Source organism: Lagenorhynchus albirostris, chromosome 12 (assembly GCF_949774975.1).
Source record: "Lagenorhynchus albirostris chromosome 12, mLagAlb1.1, whole genome shotgun sequence".
Lineage (NCBI taxonomy): Eukaryota > Metazoa > Chordata > Mammalia > Artiodactyla > Delphinidae > Lagenorhynchus > Lagenorhynchus albirostris.
In genome coordinates, this window is record NC_083106.1 from 81645036 (window position 1) to 81666393 (window position 21358).

The 21358-nt window shown below is 37.3% G+C and overlaps 1 protein-coding gene across 1 annotated transcript in view; it reads right to left on the bottom strand.

Moving 5' to 3' along the window:
* Window positions 1–21358, bottom strand: part of COL19A1 (collagen type XIX alpha 1 chain) — a 352964-nt gene that overhangs the window by 181916 nt on the left and 149690 nt on the right. Inside the window, exons 12-13 of the mRNA XM_060167691.1 lie at window positions 13430–13483; window positions 11369–11404 (exon numbers count right to left, since the gene is read on the bottom strand). Coding sequence (XP_060023674.1) covers window positions 11369–11404; window positions 13430–13483 — 90 coding nt within the window. The remainder of the gene's footprint in view (window positions 1–11368; window positions 11405–13429; window positions 13484–21358) is intronic.

Here is a 21358-nt window from a genome sequence, read left to right on the forward strand (position 1 = left end):
TAAATACCAACAGAAGAGACATTTCAAATTCATCAGTAACTCACTTTTTCCCCCGGATTTATTGGGATACAATTGACATATCACACTGTGTAAGTTTAAGATGCACAACGTGATGATTTGAGATGCGTATCTATAGTGAAATGATTACCACAATAAGGTTAGCTAATGCTCCATCATCTCACATAGACACCCTTCTTTTGCACGTCTGGTGATAACATTTAAGATCTAGTCTTTTACCCACTTTCAGGTATATAATATAGCATTGCTAACTAGAGTCACCATGCTGTATATTAGATCTCCAGAACTTATTCATCATAAAACTAAAAGTTTGTACATTTTGACCAACATTTCCCTATTTCCCCCACCCTCCACCCCTCCCAACCACTATTCTACTATCTGTTTCTATGAATTCAGCTTTTTTACCTTCTGCATACAAGTGGGAACATATAGTATTTGTCCTTCTGACTTATTTCATTTAGCATAATGACCTGAAGGACCATCCATACTGTCACAAGTGACAGGATTTCTTTCTTTTTATGGCTGAATAATTTTGTAAGTGTGTGTGTGTGTGTGTGTGTGTGTGTGTGTGTGTGTGTGTGTGTGTGTGTGTGTATCTCCATGTTCTTTATCCATTCATCCCTTGATGGACACTTGTTAGGTTGTTTCCATGTCCTGGCTATTTGCGAATAGTGCTGCAATGAGCATGGAAATGCAGATATTCCTTTGAAATACAGTTGACCCTTTAACAACACAGGGGTTAGGAGTGCAGTCAAATATCAGTGTATAACTTTACAGCCAACCCTCAGTATCCATGGTTCCATATCCTTGGATTCTACCAACCATGGCTCATATAGTAAATTCACATATAAATGGGAATTCATGCAATTCAAACCTGGGTTGTTCAAGGGTCAACTGTACTGACTGCATTTCTTTGGGATATATACTCAGAATTCAGATTGCTAAATCATATGGTAGTCTTATTTTTAATTTTTTTAAGGATCCTCCATACTGTTTTCCATAGAGGCTGCACCAGTTTACATTCCCACCAACAGGGCACAGGGCTCCCTTTTCTCCACATCCTCACCGACACTTGTTATCTCTTGTCTTTTTGATAGTAGTCCTACTGACAGGGGTGAGGTGATATCTCATTGTGGTTTTGATTTGCATTTTCCTGATGACTGGCAATGTTGAACATCTTTTCATGTACCTGTTGGCCAAATGAATGTCTTCTTTGGGAAAATATCTATTCAGGTCCTTTGCTCATTTTAAAATGTGATTAATTTGGGCTTTTTGCTGTTGAGTTAAATGAGTTCCTAATATATTTTGTATATTGACCCTTTGTCAGATATACGGTTGTAAATATTTCTCCCATTCCATAGTTGCCTTTTCATTTTGTCCACTGTTTCTTTTGCTGTACAGAAACTTTTGAGTTTGATGTAGTCCCACATTTTTATTTTTGCTTTTGTTGCTGTACTTATGGAGTCATAGTCAAAAATTCATTGCCAAGACCAATGTCAAGTAGATTTTCCTTATGTTTTCTTCTAGGAGTTTTATAGATTCAGCTCTTACATTTAAGTCTTTAAATCATTTCAAGTTAATTTTTGTGAGTGGTGTAAGATAGGGGTCCAATTCAGTCTTTGGCATGTGATTATCCAGTTTTCCCCCAAATCATTTATTGAAGAGACTATATTTTCTCCAATGAGTGTTGTTGGCTCCCTCATCAAATATTAGTTGACGGTATATGCCTGGATTTATTTCTGGGCTCCCAGTTATGTTCCAGTGGTGTATGTGTCTATTTTTGTGACAGTACCATATTGTTTTGATTAATACAACTTTGTAATATAGTTAGAGGTCAAGAAGTGTGATGCCTCCAGCTTTGTTCTTCTTTATCAGGATTGCTTTGGCTCTTTACAGTCTTTCATGATTTCATAAGAATGTTAGGATTTTTTTTCTATTTCTATAAAAAAATGCCATTAGAATTTTGATAGGGATTGCACTGAATCTATAGATGGCTTTGGGTAGTATGAACATTTTAACAATATTATTTCTTCCAATCCATGAACACAGCATGTATTTCTATTTGTTTGTGTTTTCTTCCATGTCTTTCACCAAAGTCTTGTAGTTTTCACTGCACATATCTTCTTCCTTCCTTGGTTAAATTTATTCCTAAAATGTTATTGTTGTTGATGCTATTGTGAATAGGATTGATTTCTTTTTCAGATATTTTGTTAGTGTACAGAAATGAAACTGATTTCTGTGTGTTGATTTTGTATCCTGCAGCTTTACTGAATTTGTTGATTATTCCTAACAGTTTTTTGGTGGAGTCTTTAAAATTTTCTATATGTAAGATCTTGACATCTGCAAATAAAGAAAATTTTACTTTTTCTTTTCTGATTTGAATGCATTTTATTTCTTTTTTCTTCCCTAATTTCTCTGGCTAAGACTTCCAGTTGAATAAGAGTGGGAAGAGTGGGCACACTTGTCTTGTTCCTGATCTTAGAGGAAAAGCTTTCAACCTTCCACTGTTGAGTATGATGTTTGCTCTGGGCTTGTCATACATGCCCTTTATTATGTTGAGGTATGTTCCTTCTATAGCCAATTTGTTGAGGGTTTTTATCATGAAACATTGTTGAACTGTATCAAATGCTTTTTCTGTATCTATTGAGATTATCATATGATTTTCATCTTTCATTTTATTAATGTGGTATATCACACTATTTGATTTTTGTATGTTGAAATATCCTTGCATTTCAGGGGTCACAGTGTATAATCCTTTTAATATGATGTTGAATTCGATTTGCTAATATTTTTTTGAAAAGTTTTGCATTTATAATCATCCAGGATATTGGTCTGGAGTTTTCTTATAGTGTCCCTATCTGGCTTTAGTATCAGGGTAATGCTTGCTTCATGTTATGAGTTTGGAAATGTTTCCTCCTCTTAAATTTTTTGGAACAGTTTGAGAAGGAGTGGCATTAATTCTTTAAATGTCTCGTATAATTCACCAGTGAAATATCTGGTCCTGGACTTTCCTTTATTGAGAGGTTTTTTATTACTGATACAATTTTTTCACTCATTATTAGTCCATTCAAATTTTCTATTTCTTCATGATTCAGTCTTGGTAGGAATTTATCCATTTCTTCTAGGCTGTCTGATTTGTTGGTGTATAATTATTCATAGTACTCTCTTATGATCCTTTTTATTTCTATTGTATTATTTGTAATGTCTCCTCTTTTATTTCTGATTTTATTTAGTCTTTTCTCTTTTCTCTTAGTTAGTCTAGCTAAAAGTTTGTCAAAAACCAGCTCTTAGTTTAATTGATCTTTTCTATTGTTTTTCTGGTCTCCATTTCATTTATCCCTGCTCTGATCATTGTTATTTTTTTGATTCTGCTAACTTTGGACCTTGTTTGTTCTTCCTTTCCTAGTACATTTAGGTGTAAAATTAGGTTGTTTACTTGAGATCTTTCTTTTTTCTTAATGTAGGCATTTATAGCTATAAACATCTCTCTTAGAATTGCCTTTGCTTCATCCCATAAGTTTTGGTATGTTTTGTTTCCATTTTCACTTGTTTTAAGATATTTTTATATTTCCCTTTTAATTTTTGACCCATTGGCTGTACAGGAGTGTGTTGCTTAATTTCCACATATTTTTTAATTTTCCAGCTTTTCTATTTTTATTGATTTTAGTTTCAGACTGTCTTTTCTCCATTGTATATTCTTGCCTCCTTTGTTGTAGATTGACTGTAGGTGTGTGGTTTTATTTCTGGGTTCTTTATTCTGTTCCATTTGCCTATATGTCTGCTTTTGTGCCAATACCACAATGTTTTGATTACTGAAGGTTTGTAGTATTATCTGAAGTCTGGGAGGCTTATGCCTCCAGTTTTATTATTTTTCCTCAGGATTACTTTGGCAACTCTGGGTCTTTTGTGGCTGCATATAAATTTTAGGATTATTGTTTTTAGTTCTGTGAAAAGTGTCATGGGTAATTAGATAGGGATTGCATTAAATTCGTATATTGCTTTGGGTAGTATGGCCATCTTAACAATACTAATTCTTTCAATCCAAGAGAAATGGATATCTTTCCATTTCTTTGAATCATCTTCAATTTCCTTTATCAATGTCTTATAGCTTTCACTGTATAGGTCTTTCACCTCCTTAGTTAGGTTTATATCTAAATTTTTTTTTGACGTGATTTTAAATGGGATTTTTGGGTTTTTTTTTTTTTTACTTTCTTTTTCTGGTATTTCATTGTTAGCATAAAGAAATGCAATATATTTCTGTATATTAATTTTGTATCCTGCAACCTTGCTGAATTCTTTTATTAATTCTAATAGTTTTTGTGTGAAGTCTTTAGGGTTTTCTATGTAGAGTATCATGTCATCTGCATATAATGACAATTTAATCTCTTCCCTTCCAACTTGGATCCTTTATTTCTTTTTCTTGTCTGACTGCTGTGGCTAAGTCTTCCAATTCTATGTTGAATAGAAGTAGTAAGAGTGGGCATCCTTGCTTGCTCCAGAAACTAATAGGAAGGGTTTCAGCTTTTCACCAGTAAGTTATAAGTTGGCTATGGGTTTGTCATAAATGGCTCTTATTATGTTGAGATATGTTCCCTCTATACCCACTTTGGTGAGAGTTTTTATCATGGATGAACGTTGAATTTTATCAAATGCCTTTTCTGTGTCTATTGAGATGATCATGTGGTTTTTGTCTTCTCTTTTGTTGATGTGATGTAACGCACTGGTTGATTTGAGTATGTTGAACCATCCTTGTGACCCTGAAATGAATCCAACTTGATCATGGTATATGATACTTTTCATGTACTGTTAGATTCAGTTTGCTAATATTCTGCTGAGGAGTTTTGCATCTATATTCATCAAGGATATTCCTCTATAATTTTCTTTTATTGCAGTGTCTTTCTCTAATTTTGGTTTCAGGGTGATAATGGCTTCATATAATGACTGTGGGAGCGGTCCCTCATTTCATTCTTTTGGAATAGTTTATGAAGGATAGATATAAATTTTTATTTGTGTATTTGGTAGAATTCCCCAGTAAGCCATCTGGTCCTGGGCTTTTGTTTACAGGGAGGTTTTTTTTTTTTTAATTACAGATTCTATTTCACTTCTAGTAATCAGTCTGTTCAAATGATCTGTTTCTTCTTGACTCAGCTTTGGCAGGCTATATGTTTCTAGAAACTTGTTCTTTTCTTCCAGGTTGTCCAATCTGTTGGCATATAACTGTTCATAGTATTTTCTCATGATATTTTGTATTTCTGTGGTGTTGGTAGTTATCTCTCCTCTTTCATTTCTCATTTTGTTTACTTGGGTCCTCTTTCTTTCCTTCTTGGTGAACCTGGCTAGAGGTTTGTCAATTTTATTTATCCTTTAAAAAAACCAGCTTGTAGTTTTATTGATCTTTTTTATTGTTTTTTATCTCAATTTTATTTATTTCCCCTCTGATCTTTATTATTTCCTTCTTTCTCCTGATTTTGGGTTTTGTTCTTCTTTTTCTAATTCTTTTAGGTGATAGGTTAGGTTGTTTACTTGATGTTTTTCTTGTTTCTTGAAGAGGGCCTGTATCACTATGAACTTCCCTATTAGAACTGCCTTTGCTGTATCCCATAGATTTTTTAAAAACATCTTTATTGTAGTATAATTGCTTTACAATGGTGTTAGTTTCTGCTTTATAACAAAGTGAATCAGTTATACATATACATTTGTCCCCATCCCATAGATTTTTGTAAGGCTATGTTTTCATTGTTGTTTGTCTCAAAGTATTTTCTGATTTTTTCATTGACCCACTGGTTTTTTAATAGCATGATTATGATTAGTCTCCATGTAATGTTTTTTTTTTCCTGTTTTTCTTTCTGTGGTTGATTTCTAGTTTCTTACCATTGTGGTGAGAAAAGATGCTTGAAATAACTTCTATCCTCTTAAATGTGTTGATGCTTGTTTTGTGTCTTAGTATGTGGTCTATCCTAGAGAATGTTCCATGCACGATTGAAAAGAATGTGTATTCTGGGGTTTCTGGATGTAGTTTCCTGTAGATATCAATTAAGTCCAACTGTTATATTGTGTCATTTAGGATCTCTGTTGCCTTACTGATTTCCTGTATGGAAGATTGGTCCATTGATGTCAGTGTGGTGTTAAAGTATGCCACTATTATTGTATTCCTGTCAATTTCTCCTTTTATGTCTGTTAGTATTTGTTTTATACATTTAGATACTCCTATATTGGGTGCATATATGTTAATGAGTATAATATCTTCTTCTTGTATTGACCCCCTTATCAATATCTAATGCCATTCTTTGCCCTTTGTTATAGACTTTGTTTTAAAGTCTATTTTGTCTGATATGAGTATTGCTACCCCTGCTTTTTTGTTGTTTTCATTTGCATGAAATATCTTTTTCCACCCCCTTGCTTTCAATCTGTGTGCCTTTCACCCTAAAGTGAGTCTTTTGTAGCAGCATATTATAGATTCTTGTGTTTTTTTATCCAATCTGCCACTCAATGTCTTTTAATTGGAGCATTTAGTCCATTGACATTTAACGTAATTATTGATAAGATGTATTTATTACCATTTTAAACCTTATTTTCCAGCTGATTTTGTAGTTCTTCTTTGTTCCTTTCTTTTTGGTTTTCCTTTTGTGGTTTGATGGTTTTCTTTTGTATTATGCTTGAGTGCCTTTCTTTTTGGTTTTTGTGAATCTGTTGTATGTTTTTGATTTGTGGCTACTCTGGTTTTCAAGTATGTTAACCCAGAACTATATTTACTTGCTTTAGACTGATAGTCATGTAAGTTCAGACACATTCTAAATATATATATATATATATATTTTTTACTCCCCTCTTCTGCATTTTGTGATTTTGATGTCCTATTTTACATCTTCATATTTATCTTTTTGCTGTTAATTGTAGTTATAATTGCTTTAACAACATTTTTTTATTGTTTTTTAATCTTTGCACTGGCTTATTTAAATGATGTTTAATCATTTTATATATTGGCCTATCCTATTGTGTTTTTCCCTTTCCTATAGATTCTTGCTTCTTTTATATTTAGAGAAGATCTTTAAACATTTCTTTTAGGTTAGCTTTAGTATTGCTGTATTCTTTCAGTTTCTGTCAGAGAAATTGTTTCTCCTTTTTTAAATGATAATATTGCTGGGTAGAGTATCCTAGGTTGCAGATTTTCCCCTTTCAGGACTTTGAATATATATTGACACTCCCTTCTGGCCTGCAAAGTTTCTGTAGAGAAATCAGCCTATGAGGGTTCCCTTGTAACTGACTCTTTGTTTTATTCTTGCTGACTTCAGAATCCTCTCTTTAACTTTTGCCATTTTAATTATGATATGTCTTGATGTGGGTCTGTTTGGGTTCATCTTGTTCAGAACCCTCTGTGCTCCCTGTACCTGAATATCTCTTTCTTTATTTAGGTTTGGGAAGTGTTCAGCCATAATTTCTTCAAATACAATTTTTGATCCCTTTCTCTCTCTCTTTTTTTTCCTTCTGGAACTCTTATTACGTGTAGGTTAGCACACTTTATATAATACCATAGATCTCGTATGTTTCTTTCATTTTTAAAAAATTTATTTATTTTAGGCTGCGTTGGGTATTCATTGCTGTGCGTGGGCTTTCTCTAGTTGTGGCAAGCGGGGGCTACTCTTCATTGTGGTGTGCAGGCTTCTCATTGCAGTGGCTTCTCTTGTTGCGGAGCACGGGCTCTAGGCGCGCGGTCTTCAGTAGTTGTGGCACGTGGGCTCAGTAGTTGTGCCTTGTGGGCTCTAGAGCACAGGCTCAGTAGTTGTGGCACAGGGGCTTAGTTGCTCTGTGGCATGTGAGATCTTCCTGGACCAGGGCTCGAGCCCATGTCCCCTGCATTGGCAGGTGGATTCTTAACCACTGTGCCACCAAGGAAGCCTTCATTTGTTTTTTCATTTGTCTTTCTGTGTGCTGTTCTGATTGGGTGATTTCCATTATTCTCTCTTCCAAATCACTAATTTGTTCTTCTGCATTATTCAGTCTGCTTTTAGCTCATTTTTTATCTCAGCAATTGAGTTGTCTAATTTTGATTGTTTCTTCTTTATAGTTTTTAGTTCCTTGTTACAGTGATCTGCATTTCTATTGAAAATCTTTCTTAATTCCTTTAGCATTTTAATTACCTCCTTTTTGAACTCAGAGGTCTAGTAGACTGAAGAGGTATGTTTCATTAATTGTTTTTTAGGGGATTTCACTTGTTCTTTTTATTGAGAGTAGTTCCTCTGTTTCTTCATTTTACTTATATTTCTCTGACTCTATGAAGTTAGGAGAAACAGTTATCTACTGTGGTCTTGGAGGGCTGTTTTTATGTCGGAGCATCCCTTTGTAGACTATGTAAGTCTAATATTTTTGCTGTGAGAACTGTTTTCATAACGGATGCCTGCCACATCTCTCCTCAGAGTGTACTGGCTGTTATCCCCTTGATAGAGGGTATGACTGGTGTCGTGGTATCCAATTCCTGCCCTGCACGTTGGGTGGGGCCTCCTCTTTGCTCCGTGGCTGTCACAAGCCTGTTGGAGGTGGGGTCTGCTCCCCAGTTGTTTCAGTAGAAGCGGTGAAGGTTGGGTTTGATAAGGCTCTGTTGACCTTAAGTGTGTGCTCTGTCCCAAGGAGGTGAGTGCTGAAGCAAGAGAAGCCCATGTGGTCACAGTGAACCTATGTACCACCTATTCAGGCGTCCACAGTTCTGCCAGAAGCAGCCCAAGGTCACATCCCTTTCTCTGTTGTGTTTGTCCCAGACGTAGTGTAAGGCTGGCCCTGGGGATCAGGGCATTGTAGCTGCAGGAATTGAAGTGGTGTGCTGCCACCTGAGACCTAGGCCTCCTCTGTGGTAGGGCTCTCCCAGAGCCTCTCCCCCAGGATTCCAGCTCCAAGTTTTGTGTGAGGTGGGTGGAACTGAAGCATTCCTGCTGGGAAAAGAACCTCTGCACACTTCTCGCCAGGGCCTGTCCGCTGGAGATGTGCCATTCTGTGGACAGTGCCCCCCACTGGTGTGCACACCAATGAAGTCTGCTGCTTCAGGGCCCACCTCTCACCTGCCCCCACTGTGGGAGTGCTGATTATGGGCTCAGGTGTCAGCCCCTGCCCCACAGTGCGTGCACGCACAAAGCCCGCCAATGGAGCAGTGCCCCGCGTGGGCAGGCTAATTGTGGGGGGTCCCTATGGTGGGCCCACACTCTGCCATATGTGCACTAACAACAGGCTCTGGGGTTAGGTCTGGACTACACTCCAGGCCCTGGGGGCTGTCTACACACAGCTAGACCGAGTCCTCTCCCAGCGTTCGTCCACAGAAGCCCAAGTTTCAGCTCCTACCTCCTCTGTATTCTAGCAGCTCCACCCAAAGTGCGTTTCAGGCTGGGAGGTGGGTAAGGTGGCAGCCATCACTACCAGTCTCTCTGTGCCCTGACTGCTAACAAGCCAGCACACACAGACTCCTCGTGGGCAGAGTCCAGGCCCGCTCCAGCTCCTCTATCTGTCCCGATGGACCCCCCAGCTAGTGAAGGGTTTCCAAGGGCGAGGGGCTGCCCATGCGGACCTTTCCTCTTTCACAGCTCCCTCCCAGGGGCACCTGTCCTGTCCCAATGCCTTTTTTATTTTGCGGGAATCTTTCTTCCAGCTTTGGCTGTGTAAGAGATCTTCTGCTAGATTTCAGTTGGTTTTCTGTGAGAATTGTTCCACCTGCAGTTGTATTTTTGATGTGTTTGTGGGGGGAGGTGAGCTCCACGTCCTCCTAATCTGCCATCTTGACCTCCTACTTTAGCGTCTCTCTTATATCTTTAGATAAGTGTAAAGATCAGCTTGTACTCCTTTGGTGTCTGCCAGCTGAACAGGGCAAAGGGACATCTACAAGGTGCTACCTGGCAGAAGGATGTCAGCTGTCACTAAAAATCCACAAGATAGATAGAGTCCAATATAATATTCTGGCTGAGGGGTCAAATTTGCTTATCGGGTGAAATGATACAGATAGAGATTGCATTTTGGTCTTCAAACACAAGTTGAAAACAACTAGGTAATCAGATAACTACGTGGAATGATTGAGCACATAACTCAGGTGAAGAAAAGCAAGCATGTGATTTAAATAAAATGAGCAGGCTTAACTCGAAATCACTGTCAAATAATGTAAGAAATAAACTCCACAAATTATAAAAAATTGAATAATATGCATTTAAAGTCTCCTCTCAAATAAATAGTTTTTATTTCCATCTTGAAAATCAAAGCTTCAAGCAGAGAATTCCAGTGTGAATTGAACTTGGATAGTCCTAAGAAAGTCATTTGTTTGGTTCCTTAAATTTTCCACTTATGAAGAGATATTTGCCCTTCAAGTGAGCATTGCAAAGATTATCTGTGTAAGACATTATTAATATAGTGTTCATAATGACATTTTCAAGTACAAAGATAAATAGGAATGTTATCAAAGTCACACAGCCTTTGCGAGTCCTATGCTGCTCCGCTGGAAGACCCCCATCCAGATGCTAGACTTCTTTATACCTAACCTTCTATGATCACGACAGGTCTCGGAAAACTGATGATTTAAATTCTTAATTTATGTCATTAGATGATAGCAACATAAAATTCAAGAGACCTCAGGCTACACATGATCTTAATTAAAAGCTTTTCTTCTTTTCCATTAGGCTTAGTGTCATTCTCAGACCAAATCTTTAAGTTAAATGAGAAACCCTAACGGACGACGAAGAAAATCAGTAACAGCAAATTGTATCCAAATATAAAATCATTACATACTTATGATTAAATGTTTAATAAATGATGAACCATTTAATTGAGAACAATCCCATTATGTGCACATTATAAACTTTTCTCATAAATCTGTTTCTGAAATACTGACATTTCATCATGTGCAAATCTTAGAAGCAACTCACATAGGAAAAAACAACAGTCTTGAACAGGTTTTGGAGAATGTAACAGTTTAAATAGGTAGCTATATTTATACGTTGGGTGATTATAGTTTATTTTGTTCTTTTATAGTTTTTAAATAGAACTGTCTCTGCTTCCATTAACTTTAAATGTCATGTTAAGGATGTATAATCAAACTTTTAAGGGGCAAAATTATGAACCACATGGAGGGTGGAGGAAATTGCTTAGGTTAGGTACTGCTTCCAGGCTTTTCTAGAACTACCTGCATGACCTCGGGTTAAGCCCTTCAGTGTTGTGGGCAGATGCCTCATCTTTAAAATCTGGAGGTTTGCCTAGATCTACTCAAGTCACTTTCAGTTCTCAAAATGTCCAGTGGCTTAAATTCTGGTTTAATAATGATGTAATGTGAATAATAAACAGGTTTAACGTATTTGTTTTGAATTTTGACTTCAAGAATACTTACAGTTAAGGCTGGCGGTCCTGGAGGTCCCAGATCTCCCTAAAATAGATGAAAGAAAAGCTGCAATTACCAATAGTCCCTTTTTGCTCATGTTATTTATAAATTTTCTGAATGGATCAAAGCAATATCTAGATAAATCTGGAAGAAAAGTGGAATTTTACCTTGATAAAGGTCTCTGCACAATGAAAAATTGATCATGTGCTTTTAGCTCTCATGATATAAATATCGCCTTGTGCATCCCCATGCTTTCTGCAGCGGCAGAACTTGTTTTGAAAAGCTAAAATAATCTAGTTTCTATTCTTTTGTCTACTAATCCAAAATTAGAATATCTCTTCAAATATGGTTACTTGCCAATGGAGCAGCTGGAAATTGTCACAACGACAGATTATATTTCTGACAAAGTTAGCATGGGGATCAGAAGAAATAATAAGTGGGTCTCCCCACTTCATGCCTTCCAGCTGCAAGAGCAGTCCCACTGCCTCTTTTAAAGCTTTGCTGAACTGGCCTAGCACTTGCCAACAACTGTATGAGGCTTTGCCTATATTCATGTACTTTTAAATACTAATATTGCTTTGCTGACCTATGTGAATACAAATTACCAGGTGGATATACTGACGAACTATTCAAAATCTAAAAAATATAGTTAATCTAAAAGTTTATCATTTTCCAATTTATAAATATGTCACCTATATGCTTTATTGTATCAGCATCCTTATTTATTTCATGAGAACTCTTAGTCATTAAGATCAAGCATCACTGGGAAAGGCAAGATAGGGGTAAATGATTAAGAAGTACAAACTACTAAGCATGAAATAAATAAGCTACGAAGATATACTGTTCAGCACAGGGAATATAGCCAATATTTTACAATAACTTTAAATGGAGTATAATCTATAAAAATTTTGAATCACTATGCTGTACAACTGAAACTAATATAATATTGTAAATTAACTACACCTCAATAAGAGAAATTAACTTTTTTTAAAAGGCAAGTATTAGAATGTTAAATTTGACAGACTCTTAGGGACCCTCCATCTCATAGAATGTTAAATTTGACAGACTCTTAGGGACCCTCCATCTCAACAAAACTCCTCATTTTGCAGACAAATAAATTGAATCCTGGAGTGCCGTTGGTGAATTGAATCAAGTCTTGCTTAAAAAAAAGTCAAGCATCACTGCCATAATCCCCCTTCAAATGGACCTTGTGGAACCACCACCACGTGGCATGGGGCACTGGCACGCTGTATGCTCGTGTTGGGAGTATCTCTATGACGTTCTCTTTTTTCATCTAACATAATCACCTCAAAAGTGAGGACTTAGCCTTGTGTAATCATTATTTTGGGAACAACTGAATAAAAATAACCGATAGCTGTTAAAGAACATTGATGGAGCTTAAATCAGTCATTGGGGACCAATTTGCAAAGTCAATTTTAATGTAGAGGTAAATATTGAAGATAGACAAAGATTTCTAAATGTGCTGAGAATGGAGAACAAAATACAGTGCAAAACGTCTACACGCACAATTGTCATCAAACTAGTATCATCCAAGGACCTTACTCAAAACAACTTTTGCTTTTTACTATCTCATAATTCTCTTTTCAAGGTCCCTGCCAATAGGCCACTATAAAATGACATGTGAGAAAAGGTGTTAGGAAACGGGGCATTTAGATTAAGACTGAGATGCACAGTTAGCCTCCTTCCCCCAAAGGTCGCCTGCTTCACCATTGTGGTAGCAGCTCAGTGCTATTGGCAAAGGCCCCCAGTACAAGACACGGCTGCTAATTTGGTGATGCAATACTTAACGCCGTTAAGCAAGGGAGAGAAAAGGGACGTCTTATAAACACAAATTAATGTCGACCAGCAATTGTGCATTTAACCGCCTCAAACTAACTAAATGAACCAAAAGGCTTTTCTTCTTGTTCAGATGCTTTTAACGTAACAGCCTTTGGTTAATTTTAACAAAATTAACTTTTGGCAGTTAAACAGTATCAATGAAAGGTCACTTCATAGGGTCTCGGGGTTTTCTTAAGGAAAGATTGTCACTTTCCTGGGTGAACACGGTACCTTTTCTCCTTTGGGGCCAGGTGGACCATGCGGACCCACGTCACCTTTCAAACCCTGTGCAAAGAACACAGCCAATGTGATTTCTATATACAGTTCACAGAAAGCTGCAATTTCGAACAAGTCATTAGTCGCAAAATAAATCATAATTTACTGAACTCCCAAATCTCATCTTCAGTGTGTAGTATAGAAAAACTGGCTCTAAAATGATATACCACATCTGCGCTGTGGTGGGTACAGATACATTAAATCAGTGTGAGGCCGCAATACTGCATATTTGTGCAACTTTGCTTCCTGCTAAAATTACATTAATTCACCATCTGGGAGAACATCATTTAGGTCTATATGAGCTTCTAAGTATCCACTTGGGCTTAAATTTGTGGATGTTGTAAATACCTCTGATTTAGCATTGATTTGGCCTTTATAAAGCTTGCCCCCAAAATTCAAGATTTAGATCAAAAACATTTTTTCGTCTCTATCGAGAAATCTAATTGTGGGGAGGGGAAGGGATGAAGGATGTATTCTTTTCCCATCCCTCACAAAGCTGGAGCTAAAATGCAATCTCTCTCCTGTTTTAAAGTCTGGTTTAGTTTTCTAGCTCCTATTTCTTTTTTTTTACCTGGATTTATAAAGCTATCAAATAAAACTCTATAAGACATAGAGAGCATATCAGATAAATATATTCATGAGTCTTCTGAACTCTTGGGTGTTTTAGTAGGCATTTGGTTGATCCGATTCAGAAATGACAGCTGTCAGGAACACCACAATAGATTTCACTGGAGGAGATCAGTGCTACAGTTGAATGTATTCACAGTGTAAACAGAAAGAAAATTAGATAGACACGTCCCAACTGTATGGTAAACAGGAATAAATATCTCTTCTCAGCCTTAATTTAACACATTGGGTGAGGGCAGAACAATAATGGAAAAAAGAAATATTGTGAAGCCACAGAAGGCACGGTAAATCCAAGCGTCTTACTGTTCCTAGCGGAGGCATCCAGCTCTTACTGTTCTGACATTTTGTGGTGAATAAACAATGCCAAATGCCATCACTTGTAGCTACTCGATGTAGAAGCTGAGGATGAATTTAAAGCAACAAAAGTAAACGAGATATTTAAAATAATCTTGCTACAGAGAATATGTGAAAACTGTAGCCTTATACTTTAAGAAAAAAAATTTAATGGGTGAAAACAGCTATTCAATCATTGGTTAAAACAAACACCTTTGTGGTGCATAAACAACTTTGTGGATAAAATTCATAGCTATGTTCCTTCCACCATTACCTCCAGGTATTTATAGAACAAGGATGAGTGAAAAATTAAATCATATTTGAGATGTGATATTCTCTTTATTATTTGAAATATCCATTCTTTCCCAAATCAAGCAACACATACTCTATTTATACATGCCTCTGGAGTAAAACTTGGCATCAACATATTCTGAACACTTGTGGAAAGAAAACAGCTATTTCTGTGATTACGGTTTATTCTTAGTTTGCTCATGCATTTATTCAGTAGACATTTACTGGATACCCTCTGTGCAGTCACCCCTACAGTTGTCAGATCTGTACTGCCCGATAGGTGGCCCTGGGCCTCATGTAGCTTTTCACCCTTGAAACGTGGCTAGTCTGAATGGAAATGTGCCGTGAGTGTGCAATACCATCGGGTTTTCGATATTTGGTACAAAAAAGAATGTACAGTAGCTCATTAATAATTTTTCTGTTGATTATGTATTGAAAAGATAACATTGTGGATATGGGATTAAATAAGATATATTATTAAAATTAGTTTCACCTGTTTCTTTTTACTTTTTACAATGTGGCTATAAGAAAGTATAGTATATTTACCTTTGTCTTGAAATTATAATATTAGATTTTAAAATATAATATATTATACTTTATTGGTATTAGAGAGTGTTATTGAGAGACACAAAAAAGAACAGGAAGTTGACAAAGACTCCCTCCTCAACGAAACTTGAGCCAGGACTCAACTTCGGCCCCATCCTGTCTGTCCTTGGCCTGCTTGGCCCAGTTTTAGCAAGAATCTTGTTAAGTCAGTTTAGAAAGAATTCCCCAGCCTTGATACCTGATCAAGTCCCTCATCCCCCTCTTTGATGCATAAGTCTTTGGTGTGCCTTTAGCAAGAATCCTCTTAAGGCAGTTTAGAGAAAATCCCCCAGCCTTGATGTCTGCTCTTAGTAATATTCCATTCGCTGACTACATCGCTCTACTCCTTTGCTATAAATTCCCACTCATCCTTGTTGTATTCAGAGTTGAGCCCAATCTCTCTTCCCTATTGCAATACTCATATTGCAATAATCTTGAATTAAAAATCTTCTTTACCATTTTAACAAGTATCATAATAATTTTTCTGATAACAAAGTCAGGATTCCTGCCCCAATGGAATTCACGTTACAGAGGAGGGTGACCGACAGTGAACAGGTCCACGGGCTGAATGTGATGAGTGTGGGGCAGACGCTGCTATTTCAGTGAGGGTAGTGGTTGGAAACGGGCTCTGGGTGGAGGAGATGTTTGTTTCACAGGATCCAGTCATGCAGTGATCCTGGAAAAAAGTGTTGGGGCAAGCGGAGGGACGGGTGGGTGAGGCAACAGCAAGCACAAAAGCCCTCTAGGTGGAAGGAGTGTCATGAGCTGGTAAGGAGGTAAAGAGCAGGAGATGAAATCAAGGTTAGTCAAGGGTCACAGCACATAGAGAACTGCAGGCCCTGGAGAGAAGCATGGGTTTTGTTCTAAGTGCAAGGGGAAGCCACTTAGGGTTTTAGCCTAGAAATGGCATGATTTGACTGTGTTTCCAAAAAAAGATAGTTTTGGCTACAACATGAAAGTAGATTGTACACAGCAAGAGCAGAAGCAGAAAAGGGGGTCTCGCAGCTTTGCAGACAAGAGAGCAAGATGGCTAAGGATGGACTTGCAGAAGCACTGGAGGTAGGGCCAGGGAAAGGGAGGGGCCAAGGCTGATGTGTACTTGGCTTAAGTGACTGGCTATTCCACTCACTGACCACATCTCTCTATTCCTTGGCCATAAATTCCCACTCATCCTTGTATTCAGAGTTGAGCCCAATCTCTCTTCCCTATTGCAATACTCATATTGTGATAATCTTCAATTAAAAGCCTTCTTTACCATTTTAAAAAACCCTCAGAACAGGAGAAAGTATTTGCAAATGAAGCAACTGACAAAGAATTAATCTCCAAAATGTACAAGCAGCTCATGCAGCTCAATATCAAAAAAACAAACAACCCAATCCCAAAGTGGGCAGAAGACCTAAATAGACATTTCTCCAAAGAAGATATACAGATTGCCGACAAACACATGAAAGGATGATAAACATCACTAATTATTAGAAAAATGCAAATCAAAACTACAATGAGGTATCACCTCATACCAGTCAGAATGGCCATAATCAAAAAATCTACAAACAATAAATGCTGCAGAGGGTGTGGAGAAGAGGGAACGCTCTTCCACTGTTGGTGGGAATGTAAATTGATAGAGCCATTATGGAGAACAGTATGGAGGGTCCTTAAAAAACTAAAAATAGGGCTTCCCTAGTGGCACAGTGGTTGAGAGTCCGCCTGCCGATGCAGGGGACACGGGTTTGTGCCCCGTTCCGGGAGTATCCCACATGCCGCGGAGCGGCTGGGCCCATGAACCGTGGCCGCTGAGCCTACGCGTCCAGAGCCTGTGCTCCGCGGCGGGAGAGCCCACAGTAGGGAGAGGCCCGCGTACCACAAAAAAAAAAAAAAAAAAAAAAAAAACTAAACTAAAAATAGAGTTACCATATGATCCAGCAATCCCACTCCTGGGCATATACCCTGAGAAAACCATAATTCAGAAAGAGTCATGTACCACAATGTTCATTGCAGCTCTATTGACAATAGCCAGGACATGGAAGCAACCTAAGTGTCCATCAACAGATGAATGGATAAAGAAGATGTGGCACATATACACAATGGAAATTACTCAGCCATAAAAAGAAACAAAATTGAGTTATTTGTAGTGATGTGGATGGACCTAGAGTCTGTCATACAGAGTGAAGGAAGTCAGAAAGAAAAAGACAAATTCTGTCTATGCTAACACATATATATGGAATCTAAAAAGAAAAAAAGATTCTGAAGAACGTAGGGGCATGACAGGAATAAAGACGCAGATGTAGAGAATGGACTTGAGGACATGGGTAGGGGGAACGGTAAGTTGGGACCGAAATGAGAGAGTGGCATGGACATATATACACCACCAAATGTAGAATAGATAGCTAGTGGGAAGCAGCCGCATAGCACAGGGAGATCAGCTCTGTGCTTTGTGAACACTTAGAGGGGTGGGATAGGAAGGGTGGGAGGGAGGGAGATGCAAGAGGGAGGAGATATGGGGATATATGTATATGTATAGCTGATTCACTTTGTTATAAAGCAGAAACTAACACACCGTTGTAAAGCAATTATACTGCAATAAAGATATTAAAAACAAAAAGCCTTCTTTACCATTTTAACAACGGTCAGAGTGCCATTTACTGCTGAGAAATTTACTAAAAAGAGGTATTCTCTCTTCTTGCTGGTAGAACATCATCCAGAGAAAAAACAAACATGAAGAAAGAAATGGTGGAGAAAGACATCAACTTTCTATTTACGCAACCAATATTATGGAACATCTACACACATGCAAGACTGAACCCGGTACTCCTAAGAAGAGATAAGTAGGAAGTCATTGTTTTATTTATTTACTTATTTATTTTTTGAATTTTTGAATTTGATTTTTTATACAGAAGGTACCTATTAGTCATCCATTTCATACACATTAGTGTATACGTGTCAATCCCAATCTCCCAATTCATCCCACCACCAGCGCCCCCCGCACTTTCCCCCCTTGGTGTCCATACATTTATTCTCTACATCTGTGTCTCTATTTCTTCCCTACAAACCAGTTCATCTGTACCACTTTTCTAGGTTCCACATATATGCGTTAATATACAATATTTGTTTTTCTCCTTCTGACTTACTTCACTCTATATGACAGTCTCTAGATCCATCCACGTCTCAACAAATGACCCAATTTCGTTCCTTTTATGGCTGAGTAATATTCCATTGTGTATATGTACCACATCTTCTGTATCCATTCATCTGTCGATGGGCATTTAGGTTGCTTCCATGACCAGGCTATTGTAAACAGTGCTGCAGTGAACATTGGGGTGCATGTGTCTTTTTGAATTATGGTTTTCTCTGGGTATGTGCCCAGGAGTGGGATTGCTGGATCACATAATAATTTTATTTTTAGTTTTATAACGAACCTCCATACAGTTCTCCATAGTGGCTGTATCAATTTACATTCCCAACAACAGTGCAAGAGGGTTCCCTTTGCTCCACACCCTCTCCAGCATTTTCTGTTTGTAGATTTTCTAATGATGCCCATTCTAACTGGTGTGAGGTGATACCTCATTGTAGTTTTGATTTGCATTTCTCTAATAATTAGTGATGTTGAGCAGCTTTTCATGTGCTTCTTGGCCATCTGTATGTCTTCTTTGGAGAAATGTCTATTTAGGTCTTCTGCCCATTTTTGGATTGGGTTTTTTTTTTTTTTTAATATTGAGATGTATGAGCTGTTTAAATATTTTGGAGATTAATCCTTTGTCCGTTGATTTGTCTGCAAATATTTTCTCGCATTCTGAGGGTTGTCTTTTCATCTTGTTTATGGTTTACTTTGCCATGCAAAAGCTTGGAAGTTGCATTAGGTCCCATTTGTTTATTTTTGTTTTTATTTCCTTTACTCTAGGAGGTGGATCCAAAAAGATCTTACTGTGATTTATGTCAAACAGTGTTCTTCCTATGTTTCCTCTAAGTGTTTCATAGTGTCCGGTCTTAGATTTAGGTCTCTAATCCATTTTGAGTTTATTTTTGTGTATGGTGTTAGGGAGTATTCTAATTTAATTGTTTTATATGTAGCTGTCCAGTTTCCCCAGCACCACTTATTGAAGAGACTGTCTTTTCTCCATTGTATATCCTTGCCTCCTTTGTCATACATTAGCTGACCATAGGTATGTGGGTTTATCTCTGGGCTTTCTATCTTGTTCCATTGATCTATATTTCTGTTTTTGTGCCAGTACCATATTGTCTTGATTACTGTAGCTTTGTAGTATAGTCTGAAGTCAGGGATTCTGATTCCTCCAGCTCCACTTTTTTCCCTCAAGATAACTTTGGCTGTTTGGGGTCCTTTGTGTCTCCATACAAATTTTAAGATTTTTTGTTGTAGTTCTGTAAAAAATGCTGTTGGTAATTTGACAGGGATTGCATTGAATCTGTAGATTGCTTTGGGTAGTATAGTCATTTTCACAATATTACTTCTTCCAATCGAAGAACATTGTATATCTCTCCATCCGTTGGTATCATCTTTAATTTCTTTCATCAGTGTCTTATAGTTTTCTGCATACAGGCCTTTTGTTTCCCTAGGTAGGTTTATTCTTAGGTATTTTATTCTTTTTATTGCAATGGTAAATGGGAGTGTTTCCTTAATTTCTCATTCAGATTTTTCATCATCAGTATATAGGAATGCAAGAGATTTCTGTGCATTAATTTTGTATCCTGCAACTTTACCAAATTCATTGATTAGCTCCAGTAGTTTTCTACTAGAAACTACTAGTTTTCTAGTAGTTTTCTAGGTGGCATCATTAGGATTCTCTATGTAGAGTATCATGTCAACTGCAAGCAGTGACAGTTTTACTTCTTCTTTTCCAATTTGTAGTCTTTTTATTTCGTTTTCTTCTCTGATTGCCATGGCTAGGACTTCCAAAACTATGTTGAATAATAGTGGTGAGAGTGGACATCCTTGTCTTGTTCCTGATCTTAGAGGAAATGCTTTCAGGTTTTCACCATTGATAATAATGTTGCTGTAGGTTTGTCGTACATGGCCTTTATTATGTTGAGGTAGGTTCCCTCTATGCCCACTTTCTGGAGAGTTTTTTATCATAAATGGGTGTTGAATTTTGTCAAAAGCTTTTTCTGCATCTATTGAGAATATCATATGGTTTTTCTCCTTCAATTTGTTAACATGGTGCATCAACTTGATTGATTTGCATATATTGAAGAATCCTTGCATCCCTGGGATAATTCCCACTTGATCATGGTGTATGATCCTTTTAATGTGCTCTTGGATTCTGTTTGCTAGTATTTTTTGAGGATTTTTGCATCTATATTCATGAGTGATATTGGTCTGTAATTTTCTTTTTTTGTAGTATCTTTGTCTGGTTTTGGTATCAGGGTGATTGATGGTGGCCTCATAGAATCAGTTAGGGAGTGTTCCTTCCTCCACAATTTTTTGGAAGAGTTTGAGAAGCATGGGTGTTAGCTCTTCTCTAAATGTTTGATAGAATACACCTTTATGCCATCTGGTCCTGGATTTTTGTTTGTTGGAAGATATTTAATCACAGTTTCAATTTCATTACTTGTGATTGGTCTGTTCATATTTTCTATTTCTTCCTGGTTCAGTCTTGGAAGGTTATACCTTTCTAAGAATTTGTCCATTTCTTCCAGATTGTCCATTTTTTTTGGCATAGAATTGCTTGTAGTAGTCTCTTAGGATGCTTTGCATTTCTTCGGTGTCTGTCGTTACTTTTCCTTTTGCCTTTCTAATTCTTTTGATTTGAGTCTTCCTTTTTTTCTTGATGAGTCTGGCTAATGGTTTATCAATATTATCTTCTCATAGAACCAGCTTTTAGTTTTATTGATCTTTGCTATTGTCTTCTTTGTTTCTATTTCATTTATTTCTGCTCTGATCTTTATGATTTCTTTCCTTCTGCTAACTTTGGGTTTTGTTTGCTCTACTTTCTCTAGTTCCTTTAGGTGTAAGGTTAGATTGTTTATTTGAGATTTTTCTTGTTTCTTGACAAGGTAAGAAACTTGTATAGCTATAAAGTAAGCTTGTATAGCTAT